The sequence below is a fragment of the Trichechus manatus genome, unplaced genomic scaffold (genome assembly GCF_000243295.1).
Source record: "Trichechus manatus latirostris isolate Lorelei unplaced genomic scaffold, TriManLat1.0 scaffold00175, whole genome shotgun sequence".
In the NCBI taxonomy this organism is placed as follows: Eukaryota; Metazoa; Chordata; class Mammalia; order Sirenia; family Trichechidae; genus Trichechus; species Trichechus manatus.
The window spans coordinates 3,949,324-3,969,099 of record NW_004444111.1 but is presented as its reverse complement, the minus strand read 5'-3'; the positions used below and the strand labels follow the sequence as shown (position 1 = coordinate 3,969,099).

The 19,776-nt window shown below is 37.8% G+C and overlaps 1 protein-coding gene and 1 pseudogene across 1 annotated transcript in view; one reads left to right on the top strand and one right to left on the bottom strand.

The window, feature by feature from the left end:
- The window catches only part of DSG2 (desmoglein 2), a 71,684-nt gene that overhangs the window by 44,831 nt on the left and 7,077 nt on the right, over nucleotides 1-19,776 (top strand). The window contains exons 4-14 of the mRNA XM_004386904.1: nucleotides 550-708; nucleotides 851-995; nucleotides 1,853-2,016; nucleotides 4,077-4,214; nucleotides 4,377-4,562; nucleotides 9,167-9,432; nucleotides 12,775-12,917; nucleotides 13,196-13,423; nucleotides 15,801-16,028; nucleotides 18,049-18,170; nucleotides 19,363-19,695. Coding sequence (XP_004386961.1) covers nucleotides 550-708; nucleotides 851-995; nucleotides 1,853-2,016; nucleotides 4,077-4,214; nucleotides 4,377-4,562; nucleotides 9,167-9,432; nucleotides 12,775-12,917; nucleotides 13,196-13,423; nucleotides 15,801-16,028; nucleotides 18,049-18,170; nucleotides 19,363-19,695 — 2,112 coding nt within the window. The remainder of the gene's footprint in view (nucleotides 1-549; nucleotides 709-850; nucleotides 996-1,852; nucleotides 2,017-4,076; nucleotides 4,215-4,376; nucleotides 4,563-9,166; nucleotides 9,433-12,774; nucleotides 12,918-13,195; nucleotides 13,424-15,800; nucleotides 16,029-18,048; nucleotides 18,171-19,362; nucleotides 19,696-19,776) is intronic.
- On the bottom strand, nucleotides 6,405-6,905 carry LOC101348899 (cofilin-2 pseudogene; annotated as a pseudogene).

Genomic DNA, 19,776 nt, shown 5'->3' with positions numbered 1-19,776 from the left:
GGTCAGCAGTTCAAATCCACCAGCCGCTCCTTGGAAACCCCATGGGGCACTTCTGCTCTGTCCTGTAGGGTCGCTATGAGTTAGAATCAACTCAATGGCAACAGATTTGGTTTGGTTTTTATGGGAGGATGCCTTATTCATAGTTTCCAGACAATCAAATGGGTTTATGAGGGTGATTTTGACTCTTCAGTTTTTACCTTATGTGCTGAATTTGAAATCTACTTGTTCCAAGATGTATCCCAGCTATATCTTAATTTTGACAACAACTCTAAGTGGTAAGTAGTAGTATTTTCCCCATTTTACAGATAAGAAAACTGAGGCACAGGGAGGTTAAGTAACTGTGTCTGTCACGTAACTAGTGAGTGCCTGAGGCAGGATTAGAACCTAGGTTCTCCGATACCAGCATCTGTGCTCTTGAGCCCTCATGGTATACCCCCTCCCTCCTATCAGCAGGGTAACAACTTTAGTGAGGAATTTTCCATTAAAAGTATATATGTGTAAATTATACAGAATTAAACTTCAGGCATTCATCTGTTATTTTTATGTTAGCTACATTCTGATATTGCAGAAGAAAGAGGACTAAAAATTACATACAGATACACTGGAAAAGGGATTACAGAGCCACCTTATGTGTTTCTGTTTGATAAAGACACTGGAGAATTGAACATTACCAGCATTCTTGATCGAGAAGAAACGCCATTTTTTCTGGTAAGAACTATTTTACATTTATTAGTTTGTAATTATTCTTAGGTTAATAGTTATGATTTATTTTATTATCTTTGGATATTATGATAGTTCTATTACTTTGGCTTAAATCTAATCTCTTTTATTATTTATGTCATGATTTCAGCTAACGGGTTACGCTTTGGATGCATATGGAAACAACTTGGAAAAACCATTAGAACTACGAATTAAAGTGCTTGATATCAATGACAATGAGCCAGTGTTTACACAGGAAGTCTTTGTTGGGGCTGTTGAAGAGTTGCTTGCAAGAGGTAAGATGCTATTATTTTTATGAATGAACACCCAAGGTCATTTTATACCCATTGTGTAACTGAGCATGAAATCTCATATCTTAATGGAAGCTAAGTATTACCCACAGGAAAAATAATAATAAATAATAATAATAAACCTAGGTTTAGAACTGCTTTTATGTGATAAGTTCAAAAGACTTTACATGGCATCTTTTTTACCCTCGGAATAGATATGGTGGATTGATGTAACAAGTAAGATCTCTGTAGCAACTGTTCACAAAAGCATTCATAGGCAATACATAAACGAAATGGGCATGGCCTCGTTCCAGTAAAATTTTATTTACAAAACAGGTAGCTGGCGATATTTGGGCCACTGGCTATAGTTTGCTGACCCCTGAATTATGTTATTTTTACTGTGAGGTTCATTGACAATGTTTTTCAATGCAGTACTCTGTATGAAAACTCTCAAGAGAGATTTCTCATTGATCATAATGCAAAGAATAATAATGCTTCTCCTGATTTGTTTATATCTTAACAAACATCAGAGTCATGTATCCATTCATGCTTCTTTGTATTGGCTACTAGAAATATTATAAACAAATTTGTGCTCCTCCTATAGCAAGCCTTAGGGACTTCACCCTAGTAATTTATGTACTTACCTCAGCCTTGTCCTCATATTTTTTCCTATTCCTATACCCCCTTCATGCTGAGTTCCCCATCTGGTAAATTTTTTTTATAAATATTTTTAAACTGTATGTGATTTTGATAAGCACCTGAAACCCTTTTTGGGATAAGCTAAAATTATAAATAAAATAATAACATATGTAAGTATGCTTGAAGTTGAGTTCCATCTTAAACACCTTTATTTCTAATGCCAGATACACTCGTGATGAAAATCAGCGCAACAGATGCAGATGAGCCCAATACTATGAATTCTAAAATTTCCTATAGAATCGTATCTCAGGAGCCTGCTTCTTTTCCAGTATTCTACGTAAAGACAGACACAGGAGAGATTTATACAAGTATTACCTTGGACAGAGAGGTAAGTGAGATTTTCTGTTGCCTATCTCTTAGACTCTCTACTATTTTTCCAGTATCTGCTCTGTATTCATTTGTTTTCTTTCCTGTTTTGTTTTTTTTTTTTACTTTGTTTTATACTGTTTGTTCTTAGGAGAACTTTTAAGATTGTCTCCTTCTAGGGTTATGCTCTCCAATATGGTAGCCATGAGCCACAAATGTCTCTTGAACACTTGAAATGTGACTAGTCCCAACTGAGATGTGCTGTAAGTGTAAAATACACACCAGGTTGTGGGACGTACGATGAAAAAAAGGATGTAAAATATTTCCTTCATTTTTATGTTGATTACATGCAGAAATGATACTATTTGGGATTTAACGGGTTAAATAAATATGTTTGTTTTAAATTAACGTCTCTTGTTTCTTTTTACATTTTGTAATGTAGCTACTAGAAAATTTTGATGTATGTATGGACAGTGCTATTCTAGGACCTCTCCAGTCAAGATTCTGTTTACTACAGAATCCTAAGGCAACAGTGCTCAATCTTTGGCTCTATAATGAATGTTCAAGACTCTCTTCCACTGCTAATACATATACAAAGGAGAGGGAGTGCTCCAAATAGGAGTCATAGTTAAAATAATAGAAATATTTGTAAAAGAGAGAATTTTTGCAAATCCCAAATTGAAGGAAAAATTAAGTAGGTTTTGTAGGAGGGATGCAGATGCTCTCTCAAACATTTCACTTTTTTATTTTAAACTCGGGAATTTTTTTATTAAAAAAAGGAGATAGACAAAGAAGGTGTTACATGCATGAAGGTTTTAACTCATATACGAGTAACATACTGATCCAGAACACACGGTATTGTCATCACCTACAAATTGTAGTTTAAGTGCAGTGTATTTAGTATTCGGAAAAATAATTCAACTCTGCCCAGAGCAGGGAAAGATTGTGCCCAGCATTCCTATTAGGATCTTTGTAATATTCAACAATATTGTTACTCCTAACGTTTTACTCTACACTTTTCCACATTAAATTATGTAAAAGTATTATTTTAAAATAGTAGTTTTTTTAATGATTTTAACAGCTGCTGTCTCTGAAGTACAGAAAGTTTAGCTCAAATAATAGCTATCACCCGTTGAGCATTTACTATGCGCCTGGTGTGGTTCTCAGCTGCTAACCAAGAGGTCAGCAGTTCGAATCCACCAGCTGCTCTTTGGAAACTCTACGGGGTAGTTCTACTCTATCCTATAGGGTTGTTATGAGTCAGAATCGACTTGATGGCAACGAGGTAGGTGTTGTTCTGAGCCCTTTTGCATGGATTAACTCATTTAATCCACATGGTGCAGATCAAAGTATAACCCCATTTTATAAGTAAGGAAACTAAGGGTCAGAAGGTCACACAGCTAGTAAGTGACAAAGCTAGAATTGGAACCCAAGCAGCCTACTACCCTGCTTTTCACTGAGGAGTTCTGCCTCACGTAGGCCCCCGTGAACTTGCCACTAGATGCTCTGCTCCTTCTTAAATTATAGCACATTAAATGGAGCCAGAGTAAGGGACCATGTGGACTCCTTACTTTTGAGTAACTTCGGAGACACCATTCTCTAGGATGCATTCTTTAAGAATCACCTCTCTCAGGATGTCTGGGCAAATTTGATCAAGTTTTGCCCTCATTGGCCAAGTTTTCTTGGAGACTAGGTTTCTCTGGCTTAACTTTTAGCAGAGAATGAAAAGTAGGGTAGAAAGAAGCAATTAATATAGTCCTGCCATCACTTCCAGCGTAGAATAAACAGTAATCCCTTGTCCACACTATTTTAAGAAGAGAAGCATCTCCTGATAATATCACCAATGGCATATTTAAGAATTTGACTATCAGCCACTCCTCTAGGCCTTTTTTGCCCTTTCATAAAAGCTGTTACTACAAATAAAAAGCATCTTCAAATGAATAACAGCAGGTCATAAAACTTGGTTGTGAATAAATTATACTGAAGCCCAGTCTCTTGATGATAAAGTGAACTAAAATGAAAGAGATGGATTTGGAAACAATTCATTTTCACCTGAGTTGGATATTTCTCATTGCTCTGCAGGAACACAGCAGCTATACTTTGACAGTAGAAGCGAGAGATGGCAATGGACAAATAACAAGTAGACCAGCAAAACAAGCTCAAGTTCAGATTCAGATTTTGGATGTCAATGACAATATACCTGTAGTGGAAAATGAAATGGTAACTATCATTTTTATGATAAATGTTCCTATTTATTTTTGTGTTTTAGTCATAAGTAAAAGTATATCACTTAAGTTTGTATTGCATTTAGATGTATGTAGATATATATATATATATAAAGACAGTAAATTAAAATTAAAACCATATGTTCATGTTTTGCAGTATGAAGGATCTGTTCAAGAAAATCGAGCCAATGTAGAAGTTGTGCGCATAAAAGTGTTTGATGCAGATGAAGTAGGCTCCGATAACTGGTTAGCAAATTTTACATTTGCATCAGGAAATGAAGGGGGTTATTTTCATATAGAAACTGATGCTGTAACTAATGAAGGGATTGTGACTCTTATTAAGGTAAGTACTTAGACTTCAGAATTGGAGCGGGAAAAGATGATGCAGGGGAGGAAACTAATATTGTCTGAGCCCAAACACTTTGTAAGTGCTTTATGTACTCAATTAACTGGCACCATGATTGTCTGAGATAGGGGCCATCCTGATTTGCCCAAGTTTTATGATTAGTAAATGGCCACATTACAATCCAAGTATGGGTTTACCTCATTCTAAAACTCATACTCTTTCCACAACACCAACTTACTCATTTCAATTCATTGAGATGATCCCTTCTATTTTAATATATGATAACCACACCTACAGAAGTCATTTTCTTCTGCCCCTCATTCCATCCTTCGTAGATCAGGTCATCCTTAAGATGGCCCTGAAAGCCAACCCCTAATCCAGGTACTCTAATCCTAGCAGACAGAATGATACCAGCATCACTATTACTTAGCACTCATCCGGTCTTACTCGAAGCCCATTCCTGGATGTTGCACATGCACCTCATAACCTCTTGCCTCTACTGCATACCCCTTCCCCCTTTCTACATCTTATTTGCTCTACTTAGCAGTAAAGGCAAATCTCGCTAATGACGTATAAAAACAAAAGCTATGATAACTTGATGAAGCTCTGATTCAGTTGTCCTCATACTTAGATATGCCTAAGAGTCCCCTGCCAGTGCTGCACACCACAAATGCAGATTCTTGGCTCCCACATCAATAAGTGTGGTTGGGTGGGGCTCAGGAACTTTGCCTTTTCCAAAAACTACACATGTGATTCTAATATAAGTAGTCTGAGCATCACATTTTGAAATGTAGTGTTCTAACGTCTTGTGCTTAATTGAATCAAGCAAAGTAAAAATTTAATAGCTTTATTAAGCATATGAGCCTTATACATTTGCAACTTATAACCCCTACATAATTTTTAAAAACAAAGGTACAGGAAAGGTTTTTATCTTTTTTTTTTCTTTTTGTAATATGCCACAATTTTTATTGCAACATGGCCATTTGTGTGAGGATGGGGAGTCAGATCTCAAAAACAATATTCCATTTAAGGCTCTTTTATACAGAAACTGCCATCATGACTGATACTCAAAATATCTTTAGTGTTGCAAGACTCACATGGTAAACATAAAACTCCTACACTTATTCAGTAGTGTACACTCAATGGAAAACAAAAAGGCATTAACACAGCTATTTCTTTTACGAAGGTATGCAGTAACAGGAATGAACGCTGAGGTACTAGGATCAGTTGATGACACAGTTTATGCAACTTAATTGGCATTCCTTTTGGGGTGAGGGGTTAAATTCATTACAAAAAAAAGTGCTTTCGATGCATAGTGTTATATCTCTGCTGCCATGTCCCAAAAATAGGCTTGCCAAGGCGGGTGAGGTGTATGAATGCTTGAGCCTCACAGAGCTGCAACCAAGTGCAACTCTAAATAATACTGAATAAAGTTTACCATCTGACCAGTGGATAATACTTTCAAGGCATTCAATTAGCTTACCCTTTTCAGTATTCTAAGCTATTCACATTGACAGTCACGTTCATTGTAGTGCCTGCTGCAGGGGAGGCGTATAACCAGTTGTTTTGGCTAGAGTACAACAGAAAGGCATTCCTTGGGTTCCACATAAAAGTAACAGTATTAACAGTCTAGTGGCAATCACTGATAGGATGCTTAAATGAATGATATCTCCTTCATTCAAGTGTCGAAAGGGCCCAGTGGGGAGGGGAGGGGGAAAAAGAAAAACCCTAATACTATTTCAACTGACTGAGGTGGAGAAATGGAAGCTCCTTAAGATCCAGATGGCTCCTTAAGATCCAGATGGCTCCTTAAGACCCAGATGGCACTTGACTGTCATTTTATAAGGGTTTTCCTTGAAGTGAAACTACTACATTGCCTCCCAATTTCTCTCCAAGTGTCGAGCGGTCCTTAATATCATCCAAGCCATTTACTTGGCATTCATTTTTAATACCTGTAAATTTCTTTTTAATGGCATCTTTAGAGCTAGCAGAAATCATCTTGCTTTTTAAAGGTGCACTTTCAGGAGCCCAGAATATAAATCCTAGGTCTTGTTTCTTAGACTCTTGTTTCGTATGTGGCATCGTACAAAGCATATCGGCAATCATTCAGAGGTAGCAACTTCACAAAAGATGTGTAGGGGTCCTCTACAGTATCACCAATGTCACCCACCAAGATCTGCTTTGCTTCCTCTACAATTATTTGTCTTTTGTCATCACTGAAACAGAAGAGGACTGCTTTCTCTCTTTTTTTGATCTCCTCTTGTGTAGAAGATTTCCTTACTTTCATATCATTAAAAACTTTGATGACTTCATCATTCACTGTAACTCCAGAAGCCATAGTGCCCGCGGCTGTGGCTGCTGCAGCTGCTCAGGCGGCGGCTCTGTGGGACTGGGGAGGAGGAGGAGGAGGAGGAGGGGCGCACGGCAGTGCCGAGTGCGGGGCACGCCGGGAGCTGCAGCCCAAGAGCGAAAGGTTTTTATCTTACAGAATAAATGAGGAAGAATATCAATGTATTTTAAAATGGTTTATAGTGGAATTGCCTTACCAGATTTTAAAATACTGCACAAAGCTACAGCTTTCAAAACACTTCTATTATATTATAAATGATGACAATATAAATGTATAAAAGAATAGAAAAGGAATTAACTTGAAGTTTCATGATAATAACTGTGGGCACCATTTATTGATAAGCTGCTATATGCATTTAAACTACCTTTTCAAAAGTAGAGGAAAATAGAATAACATTAAGTCATGTTCAGAGGGAGAGTTCATTTTATGTTTATTGAAGAAATGGATAATGTCTTAGTTATCTAGTGCTGCTATAACAGAAATACCACAAGTGGATGGCTTTCACAAACAAATTTATTTTCTCACAGTTTAGGAGGCTAGAAGTCAGAATTCAGAGCATCTGGTGTAGGGGAAGGTTTTCTCTGTTGGCTCTGGAGGAAGGTCCTTGTCTCTACAACTTCTGCTTCCTGGTTCCTTGGAGATCTCCATGTATCTTAGCATCTATTTTACGCCATCTCTCTCTGCTCGCTTGTTTAAATCACTTTTTATATCTCAAAAGAGAATGACTCAAGATACACCCCACACTAATCCTCTCATTAACATAACAAAGACAATCCATTCCCAAATGGGTTTATAACCACAGACATAGAGGTTAGGATTTACAACACATATTTTGGGGGGACATAATTCAGTCCATAACAAGTAATATCATTGGAGACAAAATAGATCTGCTTATATAGAAATAAGCATAATTTTTAGTCATCAATTATAGGTGCAGCCGTGATAGGTACTTGAGATACAAAAGTCAGTAACACACATAAGGAGCAGTCATACAGTAAAGAATGTTAGAAGTATTAGAATAAAAGCATTCTCAATGTACCATGGTAGCACAAAAAAAAGGCTGTAGTCATTTCTACCAAGAGTGGCATGGACAAAATGTAATACAGTTAGTATTACAATGAAAGCAACAGACTGAGAAAATTACAAACTTACTGTCTCAATTATATAAAGAAGTTTTCCAAATGTAAGGGCAATAAATCAGATTCCATTAAAAGGAATTTGTTGTTGTTAGTTGCCCTCGAGCCGATTCAGACTCATAGTGACCCCATGTGTGCAGAGTAGAACTGCTCCAAAGGGTTTTCAAGGCTGTGACCTTCTGGAAGCAGATAGCAGGCCTGTCTTCCAAGGCACCTTTGGGTAGGTTCAAACTGAAAGCCTTTCAGCCAGTAGTTGAACACTTAATCGTTTGTGCCACTCAGGAACTCCTAAAAGGAATTTTGACCCCATTTTTTAGAAATTTTGTAATTATATTTAATAATTACAAGTAACTCCAAATCCTAATAATGGAGTGGCTCAGTTAATTAAGTATATCGAACCAGTAGAATACTATAGAAGTGTTTATAAAAAGAAAGTGGAAAAATTGGAGCATAAAATGTGTGTACAGTGATAGACTGATTATATCAAATGTACATTATAAATAGCTACAATTCACAAAGAACAGTATTTGGAGGAATGTTAATCTTTTACAGCATTAACAGCAAAGCAGATGTTATTAGATACTGTACAGAAAGGAGCAGCAGGGTTTTTGGCTTAAAGGGATTTGAAAATCTCTGGGTTTGGCGAAGTTAAACAATTTTTCTTACTCCAGAAGCCCTCGGTTTTTAATATGCTAATATGCAGTGTGAGTCTACATTAGGGGGATAGGGCAGACAATGCTGCCAATACTCATACAGTCTTTTTCACTAGCACCCATGGAACACATGAGCTTATATTGAATATTCATAAACTACTTTTTTTCATTAGAAAAAAAAAGTTTTGGATTGTTAAAAGAAATAATATTGTTAAAAGATTTTGACCTTTTAAAAAAGAAATTGGGATGCTTGCTGAACATTCTTAACCTTTATGAATATCCCAAATGGCAAAAACTTTTTGTTTTAATTGCTTGGTCTCAATGAAAGTGTTGCAATAATGACTGCTCCTCTATTTCTCATATGTAAATTGTTATATCTAACAGTAAAGCCAAATGTGTGTGTTCTATGGTGTTCTAGTTGTTTCTGCTTTCAAAGAGTTCCCTCTGTGTTTGCCTTTCCAGGAAGTAGATTATGAAGAAATGAAGAATCTTGACTTCAGTATTATTGTCACTAATAAAGCAGCTTTTCACAAATCAGTTTGGAATAAATATAAGCCGACACCCATTCCCATCAAAGTAAAGGTGAAAAATGTGCAAGAAGGCATTCATTTTAAAAGCAGCACAATCTCCTTTCACATTAGCGAGGGCATGCATGAATCAAGCAAAGGCTCAGTAATTGGAACATTTCAAGCTTTTGATGAAGACACTGGACAGCCAGCCCATGTAAAGTAAGAGATGGCTATGAATATATTTCCTTATTGTAAATTATTTTAAATGCCTGTATTCAGAAATCATAAAGAAATTTGAACATTTCATTCCTGCATACCCCAGCATGATAATTCCCCAAAGGTTTATAGGTTCATCTTTCCCAAAGTTGTACCTGTAACTGAGGGGCAAGGAAGAATTTTTACTAGACTCCTCTTCACTCAGCCACCTATGTTTAGGATGAGGCTGGGTTGCTAAACCTTCTGGTTAGAGAAGGCTAAAAAGCAACAAAGGAAAAGTTCAGAAAGTTATTAACATCTGTCTTATTTACTGAAAGAGGATAGGAAGTCAAGAAAGTGACTAATAAAATCTACCCCAAATCCTACTTTATACAGATTTGCTTAGGAGAAATAGTTGCATAATGTGCTTTAATATGGGGAAACCAGATTAATTTGTGCATAAATTTTAAGTATCTTCATTTAAACCATGTTTTTATTTTAGGGACTGATGCACCTTTTATAATGTTTGGATCATAGTGATCTTCCAGCTTTTTTATTTAAAATATATTTAATGAGAACCTACTATTTGCCACCACTGTGCTAGAGAGGAGGTCCCTGGGTGATGCAAATGGTTTGCACTTGGCTCCCAATGGAAAGGCTGGCATTTTGAAACCACCCAGCAGCACCTCAGAAGAAAGTCCTGGCGATCTACTTCTCTTAAGATTATAGCCATTGAAAACCCCATGGAGTGCAGTTCTACTCTGGCACACATGGGGTCACCATGAGTTGGAATCAACTTGATGGCAAATGTTTTGGTGTTTGGTTTTGGTGATGGAAAGGACAGGATAGTCCCCACAGAGCCATTTTAATGCAGATAATCTGTAGAATGCCTTAGATTTGCATGATTCTTTTAAATTTTCAAAGTAAATGTACATCTTAGATCTGAGAGCCTTGCCAAGGAGAGACTACTCTCTGCAAAGCTGTAGATAGTTCTTCCACCTTGCACAACCACTGGCATATTCCAGCAGAATCTCCACCTGCTGCCCCAGACACACAACTTGTGTCTTGCTGCTGTGGCTGCCAGAGCCGTTGGGTTGCTTGACCGCCCTTATGCTGGGGTCCCTCCATGGCGATGCTTCATCAAACGTTGTATTTAAATCCCTGGCCGGCTGTAGTCAGAATAGAAATGTAGAGGAAGCTTTTCAACAATCTCTTATTTTAGTGAATCTTTTATTAATAGAATTTGCCAGCCAATAGAATCAAGTAACCTTTTCCAAAATAATATTAGTGAACAGTCTCCACTCTGTTCTCTGCAGTGTCTTGGTGACCCTCTCTTGCCCACCCTACTTACAGGAGCCAGCCTTATATGTTTGAGTTCTGTGATCTAGTTTTTATTTCTTGGCTGCTAACCAAAAGGTCAGCAGTTTGAATCCACCAGCCACTCCTTGGAAGCCCTATGGGGCCGTTCTCCTCTGTCCTATGGGGTCGCTATGAATCAGAATCGACTTGATGGCAAAGGGTTTGATTTTTTGGTTGTATACCTAACAGAGAGTCCCTGGGTGGTGCAGACACACTCAGCTGCTAACCAAAAGGTTGGTGGTTCAAGTCCACCCACCCAGAGGCGCCTCAGAAAAATGGCCTGGTGATCTACTTCTGAAAAATCAGCCATTGAAAACCTGTGGAGCACAGTTCTGCTCTGAGACACATGGGGTTGACATGAGGCAGAATCAGCTCCACAGCAACCAATCATACCTAACAAGGCAGGCCCTAACTGAATCCCTAGAACTGAAGATCTGCTTTCCATATGATAATTTCTTACTGGGAGAAATTACATGTTCTGATTAGTTATCCACCAATAATATTGTGATTACCTACTGAAATTTCTGTTTCCCACCTAAGTATTTAATTCTGAGCCGCTGTTTTTATTAGGGATCGTGAATACATCAAAAGATTATGTGTTCTCCCTGGAAGAATAATAAACCATGCTTCCTTACTTCTCAAAAGTGTTTTATTTTTCAGCATAACTTACAGGACTTTAGCGTGAGAAAGGATCTTAAAGATCAAATTCAAACCTGTTACACAAGACAAGGAATGCAAGGCACAGCTAAGTTAAATTATTTTCCAAATGTTCAGCTTTTAGCAGTTGTTGTTTTGAAATGCTGATGGGGATGGCAAAAGAATCATTCCTTTAACTGTGGCAAAAGTTACTGTTTTACTGTATCAATTGTTTTTGGATATGCATCAGTTGTTAATGGATGTCTGTGGGCTGCCATCCTTCTTTAAATGGTGTCTAATTTTCATGACAGAACAGTAGAAAAAATTTTAAATGAGATCACACAAAACATCCTATCATGAAATGGATCCTTATTCCTAGGACAATGCTTTTATAAATAAGTATGGGAAACCATTGATGGCAACTAAATCCAAGCTTTAAAATTCCAGGCATGAAATTGAGAATATGTGTGAAAATCCAAGTATATTATCATTTACTGGTAGAAATATTAAAAGTTAAAAAAATTACTTTGAATGTGTTATTGGATTTTTTTTAAAATAGCACTGTAAATAAATATTGTTATAAATTAGCCACTCATTCTTGTGTGCCTAAACCGACACTTCATAGAAGATAATTTATCAATTTGATTGATTGAACCAAGTTCTCCATATGTTTGGTTTGTATTTGGTTATATTTAGACTCGATGGTATTTAATCGCACCCATTTCTGAAACCATAGTCTGAACATTCTTGCTTTCCCATAGCTGTCTCTTTCCACCCTAATTCTCCTTGCTTTGAGAGAAGAAAACCAAAAAATCACTTTATCAGCCTTGTTTTCACTTTTAACCAATTCTACATGAAAGAAACCAACTGTTCATAATTATCAACAATATTCCAAAATTTTTAAATGCTTCCATTCAAGGCAATCACTGGTTTTTAAAATTGATGTTTTAAAATATTGATAACATCCCCAAGAAAGAATAGAATGTAATACAACTTCCCTCCACCAGTTCTTGTCGTGTAATTTAGCTGTTCTCCAGATGTCTCCAGATTTATGGGACCCTAGATCAAAAGCTATAGGACATACTGCAGAGCAACTTACAAACTCCTGGATTAGTAGGTTAATGGTCACCCTTGCCTAAATGACTCTGGAATGTTACAGAACTGAGGAGAGCGCCCAAGTACGTGTGAAATGCGGTAAAGAGGAAGGGCTTTTAGGATGTCTTCAGGAAATTAAAACATTCAAAATTAATGCCTACCACAAGAACAAAAAGAGGCAGAAATTAAGCCTGAAAGAGTTATAGATCCTAAATATGTTTTCAATTCCCAGATTATCCCAAATTCAGATTTAATTTTCTGCTTGTTTTATAACAGATATATAAAATTGGAAGATACAGACAACTGGATCTCTGTGGATTCTGTCTCATCTGAAATCAAACTTGTAAAAATTCCTGATTTTGAATCCAGATATGTCCGAAATGGTACATACACTGCAAAGATTCTGGCTATATCAGAAGGTAAATTGTCAAGTAGATATTTTTTCTTGGTTGTAGCTATTTAGATTTTATTTTCCAGCATCTGAGATCTTTCTTTGGATCTTGTCTAAAAACCAAATCTCTCCAGTGGGTAAACTTTCACATTTCTATTTATCTAGTCAATTAGAAGACATTACTTGGTCTGACTTTGAAAACATCTAGTATAGGAAGTATCCTAATTTGTTAGTGCCTTTTCCTTAAAAAATTCAAACTATGTCCATTGTCAGCAATATGACCAGAACATCCTTTTGTTATTTCAGACTATCCTAGAAAAACCATCACTGGCACCATTGCTATCATGGTTGAAGACATCAATGATAATTGTCCCACATTGGTGAACCCGGTGCAGAGTGTCTGTGAGGAGACACCCTATGTGAACATTACTGCCGAAGACCTGGATGGATACCAAAACAGTGAGCCTTTCAGTTTCTCTGTCGTTGACGAACCACATGGGATGGCAGAAGAATGGAAAATAGTACAACAAAAAAGTAAGCAAAATCATTGGACTACATTAAAATCTAAATATTAATCATGATATCTAAAATCTTTATAACATAGGCTGTGTTTCTTGTCATAAATTACATTTTCAGTATAACCATTGCACCACCAGGACTCCTTATAATTTTTAAAAGTTTATAAAATGAGGTACTGAACCTACAGGTATGGTACCGTTTATCTGCCTGTGATAAATACCCATGTGTAGTAACAGAAGAGGAAGAGAAGAAAAATAATGTCTTGACGGTGGATGAGTATCCTCCAAATAGCTCTTGAAGTAGTTGTTTTGGCTCTTGCGTTTAGGAGTAACTTGCCTCTCTTAGTGGGTGCCTTCTGGAAATCCTAAAGTATAGTAACAGTAATTTCATTTTTTGAGCGCCCACTGTCTAGCCCTTCATATACGTTATCTCATTCAATCCTTACCCACAACATTACTCCTGGATGACGGCCAAGGAAACCATGGCTTCAGTAAAGTAACTTGTTCACAGTCACAAAGCTAGTAAGTGGAGACAGAATTTAAAAATGCTCTGTCTGATCCCCATGCCAGGTTGCCTCCTGCTGATATGAGCTTTTGGGTGTCCTTCAGGGTGGTTTGCATATGCACAAAAGTCTGTTTAGAAAATGACTTTTGTTTTAAACAGTTAGTGCTTATTTCAGTAAAGTTTCAAATTTAAAACCTAAGTCTTTCTTAACTTACAGTTTTATTATTTTAGGTCTAGCAAATTTTTACAGTCATTTTAAGAGGCTTTGAATAATATTTGGTCCAATTTACAAATTAAACACCTTTAACATTTCCAACTGCATTTATCAATTTAACATATTTTACATCGTTTTTAGGTATTTCAGCTATCTGACGGAATACGTAAAACCTTCTTAGGATCTTTATACTCTAAAATGCCAATAAATTAAACTTATAAATTTGTGGAAACTGAAATTCTCTTTAATGTTCCAATACTACACAGACTATTGATATTTCAGCCTAAAAATCACAAGTCTAAATCACTTACACAATTACACATTTTTAAATTGAAGTTACAAAACTGTCCCACAGATAGGACTGGTTTTCTTAAAAATATTGCAAGTGTAGGAAAAAACATACAAATAGATTCCTTCCAAACAAAAATATTAAAACTGTCTCCTTAATTTGTTTAAATATTCCTTATATTTAATTCTGAATCTTCTAAGGGTTTATGTACTCACTTGGAAAAGACAGTTCTGTCTTCAGTTAACTGAAGTTGCCTCCCCACCAAGGATGACAGTGACCATCGTGACCGATTGAGGTTACTTAAACTCAGGTTTTCATCTGGCAGGAGCTCTGGGTGGCAGACATCCAGAGGGAGCTGCTTACCACTCTCTTTTCTGGTAATTATATCACAAACTTGAAAGGTGGTTGGTATCCTTGCTCACAGTATCTAATTCTGTCAGGGACTCCCACCTAGGCTGAAGTCTTGACTGGAGTTTGCCTTTCTTTTGGCTAAGTATGCGTTGAACTCCACTGGTTTTTGAACTTACTGGGATTGCAAGTTCAATAAGTGTATTTATTTTATCTAACAAATGTGATGTTTAGAATATGCCAGACACTGTACTAATATTAAACAAACAACCAAAAATTTTCCACTGAGTCCTCTCCTACTCATAGTGACCCCACACCCTTGAATTTTGATACTACTACTGTCAACAGTTTACAGATAAGGAAATGAAGGCTCAGAGAGTTTTACTAACTTTCCCAAGGTCAAAGCTAGTAAGGGCTGGAGTCAGGATTTGAACCCAAGCCATCTGGCTCTGGAGTCTAGTCTTTACCTATATGCTATGCTGTCTGTCTCTCCAGATAAATAAATTGATTATTTTGTCTAAAGATAACACTGTTAGAATTCAGTGAGTTCTTGAATTCTTTTTACTGTATTCCTAACGCATAGGACAGCTCCTAGCGTTTGGTAGACAGCACACGTTTGTTGAAATTAATCCTCATGCAACTGTGATGTCCAAATGTGATTCTTTGCTATTAAACTGCATATTTGGGGTTTATGGACTAATTTAATAAGGACACAGTGTGAATCCAATAGACACGTTAAGGAAGAATAAAACTTCGAGGTGGAGCCGAATATGACTAGCAGTTTAAGAACATTTCTGAAATTTAATTTCACCCATTTCTTGGTTAAAAACCAAAAAACCTGTTGCCGTCAAGTCGATTCCGAGTCATAGCGACCCTATAGGACACAGTAAAACTGCCCATAGGGTTTCCAAGGAGCAGCTGGTAGATTCAAACCGCTGACCTTTTGGTTAGCAGTCAAGCTCTTAACCACTGCTCCACCAGGGCTTCTTCCTTGATGATCACTCGTTTTTATTTCCTTTTGCCTTCTACCCTCACAGGTACCAGTGTGCTGCTGCAAAAAAGGGAGCAAAAGCTTGGGCAACATGAAATCCAATTCGAGATTAAAGATACGAAAGGCTTCAGTTGCCCTGAAAAACAGGTCCTTCAGCTCATCATCTGTAAGTGTCTGGATGGCAGTGGCTGTGAGGGAAGCCTGCATGACTCCTACGTTGGCCTGGGGTCCTCGGCAATTTGGCTAATGATTTTGGCCCTTCTGCTCTTGCTACGTAAGTATTTAATTTAAAAAAAAAAAAAGCCACTTTCTATTTTAAGTGCACTACTGATAATTTTCTACTGTACTAGTCGTTGATTTCTTCACACTTATTCTTTAACCAAACACTTGAACAGTTTTGAGAGTAGGGAAACGATAATTGATAAATTCACCAAAACCTTATCTTAGGACTCTTCAGAATTCTGTTTTATAAAATTGTTTCTTTTCCCAATTTAAGTAATTAAGGTTATACATGCTCTTCAGGTACCTTTCGGCATAAATCTTGTTGGCGTCTCCATTTTGATAAACAGTGTGAGGCAAAGGGTTGTGTCTGTTCTTCACTGCTCTATTCCCAGTGTCTAGAAGTGTCTTGCATATGGTAGGCTCTCAGCAAAGACTTGTTAGATGGATTTGGATTCTGGAGACAACATTCTTTTACAAACTCAGCTTCTTCCAGTCAGTCATTGCTTTGCACACTCAACTTGACGTAGCTCAACTTCCCCATTCCCTCTGCTTGGCGTGCCTCTTCACCAACACCAACAGTAACGAGACGCTCTGAGCACTTCTGTGCTTCCTGACATTGACAAGATATTCCTAGACGTCCTGCCTTCCCTGTATGCCCTCCAAAGACCTCAAGTTTCCTTTCATGAAAGAGCAAGGAACTGTAACTTGGGGTTGTGTGGAGTATCACTTCACTTGACAACTGAACATGGACAGAGGAGCACCTCTGAGGCAGCCTAGGCTATTTCAGTGACAAAAGATGGAGCCTTGTAAAGCCACTAGTAGATGTTCAATTCAATGCATAGCACCTGACAATTTATAATGTATTCTGATACAGTATCTCCATTTTATGGATAAGGAAACAGACACATAATGGTAAATGACTTGTCTCAGTTTGTCAAGTTAGTAGGTACTGGAGCCTCGACCAGATCTCCTACCCACAGATTCCTTGCACTGCCTTCTCATCTCAGATTCCCCATGGCCTAATGTGGCACTTGGTGCATAGCAGACACTTGGTAAATATTTGTTGAAATGCATTACCCTGGATGATTTCCATCTTTTTATTACTCACAGTAGCTATAATTACTATGCTGTCAACTGTTTTACATTAAAAGGACTCTAGAGGGGAGGCAGTTCATCATTGGAAGCTACCAAACGGAAGTGGCAATAAGAGCTAATTTAGGGTGGACTGGTTCAGGTGTGGCTAATTTGGGGGGCGGGGGCAGAGTGAAAATACACATAGCAAACCATACAACAACTCAACGATTTCCACATGTACAATTTAGTTGAATTTACTACATTCTTCAAGTTGTGCAAGGTGTGGCTGTTTACTGCACTCAGCAAGGGAAGCATTGGCTTTTCCTTCTTCCTGGGGTGGTATGAAATTAAAGGAGAGAGCTCTGAAATGTTATTAAGTTCTAAATAAAATGTTATATATGTTCAAAGGAAGGTTTTTTAATGTAGAATCATTTCAGAAAATTGTCCTTAGATAATTCAAAGATTAATTGGGACCTAAGCTATTCCTGCCTTGTGCTCAATTCCACTCTACGGTGAAGTATTATGAAAGTTCCAGTGTTCTGGAATATTTGAATATATTAAAACTTTTCTATCCTTAGGAGCTTTTAATCTTTTCATACACATGTCCTTTGATAGTGATTTTTCTCATATTAAAAATTGAAAGCTGTTATAAAACAACAACAACAAAAAAAATGTACCAAGTCTTTTAGGTTAGTTTTGATGACGTGGATACCATCTAATCCAGTCTTGGTGTTCTACTCAGTAACCATGAACAGCTTCTTTTTGGTGAACTAGACCCTTTGAACCTGTAAGACCCTCTTATCCTGCCTTCAGACTTTTGTATATCTCATCCAAAACAAGCTTAGAGAGGTTGGATCATGATGAAAATAAAGATACAGCCCTACATAAGTGAAGAGTGAACTCCTGGAAGTGATACGCAAATTCCAGAATTATGCAATATAAATTCAGAAATATGTTGGGACTTACTTCCTCTGAACTCAGTTTTGTTTTCTACCCAGTTATACCACTCTTACTGCTGATGTGCCGTTGTGGAGGGGGAGCCAAAGGCTTTGCCCCTGTGCCTGGTACTATAGAGATGCTGCACCCGTGGAACAATGAAGGGGCACCACCTGAGGACAAGGTCAGCTTCTCAGATATCAGTGTGACATGTCGTCTTTTGGGATTTTAAAGAGGCCGTGGGAGATGCTTCTAACATCTTTAGGTCATGAGAGAGTGAAGTGATCATTGTGGATTTTATTCACATGCCTTTGTTAAAGGGTTCAACTGACATCGTATTTGTTTTTGTTGCCAGGGTGGAGTTAAGATGTTTTTACTCTACTGTGACACCTCGTGTGTTACCGAGAATGTAGAGCAAGGATCAGGGAGTGACAAATAGACTGGAGAGTGGAAGGATTTAGGATAGAAATTTTTGTCCCAATATTAAATGGACAGTCTCGTACAGCTCCTTTTCCATTCCCCTCCATAACGTAGGATTCGCGGTGGCGAGCCCCACAACCACCATGGCATTTGTAAATTGTTGCAAAATCCTCTCCTTCCTACCTACTTGCCATCTCCTGTTGTCTCTCTGTTGGCATCTGCACCCTGCGTCTCTCATTGCCATCTGCCATGAGCCCCATTTCCAATAGGATGTGAATTTGGCATCAAGTGTCAGAGAACTCAAAATAACAGGAGCGTAAACATAAACTTGGGCAGTCCAAGACCAATATGATGATTCCTCCACAATATGGCCCCACGTTTCTCCTTTCTTGTTGTTCCTTCATGGATGAGCTCATTCCCATGCTGTCCTCATATTCAGCCACTCTCCCCACATTCCAGCTAGCGGATAGGAGAAAAGTGAAGGGCAACAGCACTTTAAGAATATTTCCCAGATACCGTATCTGCTTACATCGCATTGACCAGAATTTAGTCACATGGGTATACCTAGTAGCAATGGAGACTTGGAAATAATAGTCTTTATTTTGGGCAACTATGTGTCAGCTAAAAAAAAAAAGGAAGTACTATAACTATAGAAAAAGTAGTCAAACCCTGGAAAAAAATTGAAACGTCATTGGTCCCAATAGAGTAAATGAGCTGAGACCATTATCTGCATGTGTATTTGTTTCCTTGAGTTATAATTAGCTACGGAGCAAGATGGCAGAATGGAGAGATCTTCAGATGAATGAAATAGAAGTTATTCAACCCAAAATGTTTTTCTTGATTTGATCCAGTAGAAATAGCCTCTTCCCTGCTTAGGTGCGCTTAGCTCATATCCTCTTACCAGTTGTCCCCCTCCATCCTTCTGACTCACTTCTCAAATGTATTTGCTCTCACAGATAGTACCATCACTTCCGGCAGCAGATCATGGAGCAAGTCTAGCAGTGGGAAGTAGAACAGAGGTTCTATTAACCAAGGAAACCACTGTGAAAGGGTGTAGCTCTGCTTTCCTTTCCAAAGGGCTACATGAGACGCATGAGATGGATGGAAGATGGGAAGAACAGAGAAGCCTTCTTTCTGGTGGGCCTACCCAGGTCACAAGGACACCAGGAGCTGTCATAGGTGCCGAGACCATAACCACCACAAGAGCCACAGGGGTTACCAGAGACACAGCTGGAGCTCAAGCTGCTGCCACTGCAGTGAACAAGTTCTTGAGAAATTATTTCACTGAAGTAAGGTTTTGTTTTTTTTTTTACTTCAGGTGAAGGTCTACAGAACAAATAGTTTCTCATTAAACAGTCAGTACACGTATT